The following is a 5,000-nucleotide window of genomic DNA, read 5'->3' on the forward strand; positions in this document are numbered from 1 at the left end:
AATAACATGGGTATTTTGAATTATCATGAACTTAGGCGAAGTAGGCAAACTTCTTAAGCTAAGTGATGTACAGTATGTAGTCGTTTTATATGTATGACCAATCATGATGGGTTTTGGTCTTTAGTTTTAAGTACATATACACATAATTAGAATTTATCTTTAGCCTTTGAGCTTTGAAGTTGAATTTCAAAATCAGTCTGACTATAATAGTTTGGTTTTTATGTCAAACTAGAGCCTACATTTCCAAATAGAAAGTGGTAGCAGAGATGTCATTCTACTATGTTTCTCTTTCCTCAGGTATTCGTCCTTCTTCTTCCGACGGAAGGAGATATTTGTCATCCAGTAAGTCATCTTGTTTACTGTGTCTTGTGGAGAGTAGTGCTGTCTCTCCCTCATCCCCAACCCAACTGTAATTTCTTCGTCATGTAACTGAGTCCAGTCTGGTACATTGATTATTGATGAGTTTGATTGTAGATTGGCCCTCTCTGTCTCTCTCTTGCTGGTGCCAATGTTTCAAATCTGCTGTGTCACTTGAAAGGCCCATATCCACGAGAGCTTAAGTGCCCGTTGGATCTCTTTATGAGATCCTGCCAGTAGGTCTTAGTACATAATACTGTATGTTTGACGTTGGATCGTTTATATTTAGATCCTTACAGTCACTGACCATAAACTGGCAATGTGTTAGATAGACCAGACCTGTACCTGGAGCCTATATTACATGCTGTCATTTCAGATGTTTTTATTTAACTTAAATTGACCAACCATGTTTGACTTCTTATTTCTCATGTTACTCATATATCTATACACATTTCAGGCTTCTCAGTTATAGAAAGTCTCTCAAGTAAGTGGTGTGTGTTTAGGTCTGTGTGTATTTATATGTGTGTAGATTTAGGCCATTTCGTAGATAGATTAGCAGATTGCTGTAGATCCTGTCATGTTTTTCTTCTCTTTTTGCATGTATTTGTTGTGCGTGCGTGTGTGTGTGTGTGTGTGTGTGTGTGTGTGTGTGTGTGTGTGTGTCTGTCTGTGAGCATGTTTACTGTAGCACATTGCGTGAGCCTCATGTTTATTCCTGGTCATCATGAAGAGTGAAGTGTGCTTAGATGACCTTGATTGTTTCCATGGAAATATGATAGCCATTGTAATTCTTGACAGCAACCCGAGATAGCTGCAAATGCTCCTCACCCACACCCTGATTTCTCTCTCAGGCCGGTCACCAAGAAGGGCTTCCTTCAGCACGTGGAGGAGTTGTGTGCCAATGACAACGCCAAGTTCCAGGAAGAGTTCTCAGTAAGTGAGGGAGGGCTCTGATTGGCTCTCAGTTCTCTTGGTGTCCTCTGATTGGTCGCTTGTTTTATCTAGTTGAATTTTGTTTTAAATGAGTGGTACCTGCTACTTGTTGCCATTAGATAACAGCACTGTCTTGTGCATTGTGATTGATCAGGAGCTCCCCAAGCTGTTGCCAGACTTGGCAACATCAGATGCTGATCTGCCCTGGAATCGTTCCAAGAACCGCTTCACCAATATCAAGCCCTGTATGTAACACACACGCCAACACACACACACACACACACACACACACACACACACACACACACACACACACACACACACACACACACACACACACACACACACACACACACACACACACACACACACACACACACACACACACACACACACACACACACACACACACACACACACATACATCTACACACCCAAACACACATGTGTAGGGGGCGCTGTGGCGCAGCAGGCTACAGCGCCCGTACCATTTACGGGTCCGAGTGCCCATGGGGACCCAGGTTCGAATCCAGCCTGCGGTCATATCCCAATCCCACCCCATCTCTCTCCCACTTGTTTCCTGTCTACCTCTTCACTGTCCTATATAATAAAGGCAAAAAGGCCAAAAAATATACTTTAAAAAAAAAAAAACACACATGTGTAACCCTGTTTTTGATTGTCTAGACAACAACAACAGAGTGAAGCTGCTCTCTGAACCTGGCATGCCTGGATCTGACTACATCAACGCCAGCTTTATATCGGTCAGTAGGTGGAAGGGATGAGTGTGTAATCCAGAGCATGTGTTTCTCTTCATTTGCCTTTGTTTGGGCTTTGTGAATCTGAAATCAAATGTATTTGTAGGTGTATATGAGTGTGTACCTGTGCGTGCACTGATATGTATCAATGTATTTGTGTGTGTGTGTGTGTGTGTGTGTGTGTGTGTGTGTGTGTGTGTGTGTGTGTAGGGGTACCTATGTCCCAATGAGTTCATAGCGACTCAGGGTCCTCTGCCGGGCACTGTGGCAGACTTCTGGAGAATGATCTGGGAGACGAGGACTAAGACCATCGCCATGCTCACACAGTGCTTTGAGAAGGGACGGGTATGTTTTCACACACGCACACACACACACACACACACACACACACACACACAGTGTTCTCATCTATTACCACAGTTATCAACTTATATTAGAGCCATAGGGAGAATTCTCCTAATATTTATAATGTATAATAACTGGTACAATTGTGTGTGTGTGTGTGTGTGTGTGTGTGTATGTGTGTGTGTGTGTGTGCATGTCAGATTCGTTGTCATCAGTACTGGCCGGAGGATAATAAGCCAGTGACCGTGTTTGGGGACATTGTCATCACCAAACTCACAGAAGACGTGTACCCGGACTGGACCGTCAGAGCACTGAGAGTGGAGAGGGTAACACATGCACACACAGACACACACACTCACACACACACACACACACACACACACACACACGTAGACAAATACACACACAGATACACACACACATGTAGACATAGATACAGACACAGATGTACACACACACACACACACACACACACACACACACACACACACACACGCATACATAGACACAGACACAGACATACAGTACACACACATGCAGATATAGTCACAGACACACACAAACACATGCAGACACCCATACCTAAACTTATTCACACACTCTTGAATATATCTTCATAATTGGTCCATTCTTTTGCTGTGGAATGGAGCGTTAGGCATAAAAACATGCCTACCCCTACCCTATAGGCTAGTGTAGTGTATTACCAGTTAATTAGCCTAGTGAGACAGCCCTCCCCCACGCTTCCCATGGGTCCTTGAAATCCTTGAAAGTTTGTGAATCTGAAAAAAAAATTCAGGGCCCTGGAAAGTTTTAGAAAATAGGCATAAATAGATACAGGTCGTTTACAGTGCTTGAATTTATTTTGGGCAAGAAGCTTTTTTGGAATAATGTTTTTTCCTGATGGTTCCCTTCGCTGTGTGCCTCCATTATTTCACCACCACGTTTGTATGCATTGGTTGTCTGACTTATGTTGGGATGGTATAGTGGGGATTTTAATGACATCATTGCAAAAATTCAGACCTCCACAATGGTGCGTAAGGCCAAGACCAAATTGTTACCAGCTTTCGTGAACGTGAAACCGAATTCAGGAATCCACTCAGTAATTTGGATCAGCTTCAAAATGTAATGTCTTCACCCATATTACACTTTTTCACCAAATGTTTTGGCTATTGAACATTAGGTTCTTGAATTTGAGGGTACTGGACCAGGAAAGTCCTTGAAAGGTCCTTGAATTTGAAGTCACGCAAGGTGTGAGGACCGTGTTTATTGATATTCAAATAACACAGAAACTATATGACATGGCAACACCAGCTAACACACACACACATACACACACGCACACACACACACACTGTCCTTCATCTACGCTGAGTTTGTTTTTGCCTGTCCACTCAGCACGGAGACTACATGGTAGTGCATCACTTTAACTACACCTCCTGGCCTGAGCACGGCGTACCAGAGTCCAGCACACACACATACACACACACACACACACACACACACACACACACACACACACACACACTGTCCTTCATCTATGCTGTGCCTGTCCACTCAGCACGGAGACTACATGGTGGTGCATCACTTTAACTACACCTCCTGGCCTGAGCACGGCGTACCAGAGTCCAGCACACACACATACACACACACACACACACACACACACACACACACACACACACACACACACACACACACACACACACACACACACACACACACACACACACACACACACACACACACACACACTGTCCTTCATCTATGCTGTGCCTGTCCACTCAGCACGGAGACTACATGGTGGTGCATCACTTTAACTACACCTCCTGGCCTGAGCATGGCGTACCAGAGTCCAGCACCACGCTCATCCAGTTCGTCAAGTCCATCCGCTCCAACCGCGGCCATGACAACACCACCATCGTTGTGCACTGCAGGTCAGCCACCCATGCATGTGTGTGTGCGCGTTAATCTTTACCGACATTAACAGATCTGTGTGCATTATGTGTGTATGTTTGATGTGTAGGCCATGTATGTGTGTGAGTGTATAGTATGCATGTATATGTACCTTTATGTGTGTGTGTGTGTGTGTGTTTGCTCCAGTGCTGGCGTGGGAAGAACCGGTGTGTTCATAGCTCTCGATCACCTGATCCAGCATGCGCGGGACCATGACTTTGTGGATATCTACGGCCTGGTGGCAGAGCTACGCAGTGAGAGGATGTGCATGGTGCAGAACCTGGTGAGGACACACACACACACACAGAGGACATGCTTTCACTCTCAATGACTGTCATATACATACAGCAATACACACACACGTACAAGCTCACACAAATACACATACACAAACACACATGACGTGCACAGACTGCACACACACACACACAATCACACTGTGTCTTACTTTCTTCTTCTTTTGTGTAGGCCCAATACATGTTTCTCCACCAGAGCACTTTGGATCTGCTGTCCAGCAAAAGCAACAGTCAGTCCATCTGGTTTGTCAACTATTCAGCTCTGGAAAAGATGGACTCGCTGGATGCTATGGAAGGTAACCCCCCTCCCCCCCCCCCTCCCCCCCACACACACACACAGATTCACAAACACACAACACAC

The 5,000-nt window shown here is 44.8% G+C and overlaps 1 protein-coding gene across 1 annotated transcript in view; it reads left to right on the forward strand.

Annotated features, from left to right (window-relative positions):
- Window positions 1-5,000, forward strand: part of ptprq (protein tyrosine phosphatase receptor type Q) — a 39,516-nt gene that overhangs the window by 33,664 nt on the left and 852 nt on the right. The window contains exons 39-47 of the mRNA XM_062548012.1: window positions 815-841; window positions 1,209-1,290; window positions 1,445-1,535; window positions 1,975-2,051; window positions 2,256-2,390; window positions 2,591-2,716; window positions 4,176-4,324; window positions 4,491-4,626; window positions 4,812-4,935. Of these exons, the coding sequence (XP_062403996.1) occupies window positions 815-841; window positions 1,209-1,290; window positions 1,445-1,535; window positions 1,975-2,051; window positions 2,256-2,390; window positions 2,591-2,716; window positions 4,176-4,324; window positions 4,491-4,626; window positions 4,812-4,935 (947 nt within the window). The remainder of the gene's footprint in view (window positions 1-814; window positions 842-1,208; window positions 1,291-1,444; window positions 1,536-1,974; window positions 2,052-2,255; window positions 2,391-2,590; window positions 2,717-4,175; window positions 4,325-4,490; window positions 4,627-4,811; window positions 4,936-5,000) is intronic.

This window comes from Sardina pilchardus, chromosome 10 (assembly GCF_963854185.1).
Source record: "Sardina pilchardus chromosome 10, fSarPil1.1, whole genome shotgun sequence".
Classification (NCBI taxonomy): Eukaryota; Metazoa; Chordata; class Actinopteri; order Clupeiformes; family Clupeidae; genus Sardina; species Sardina pilchardus.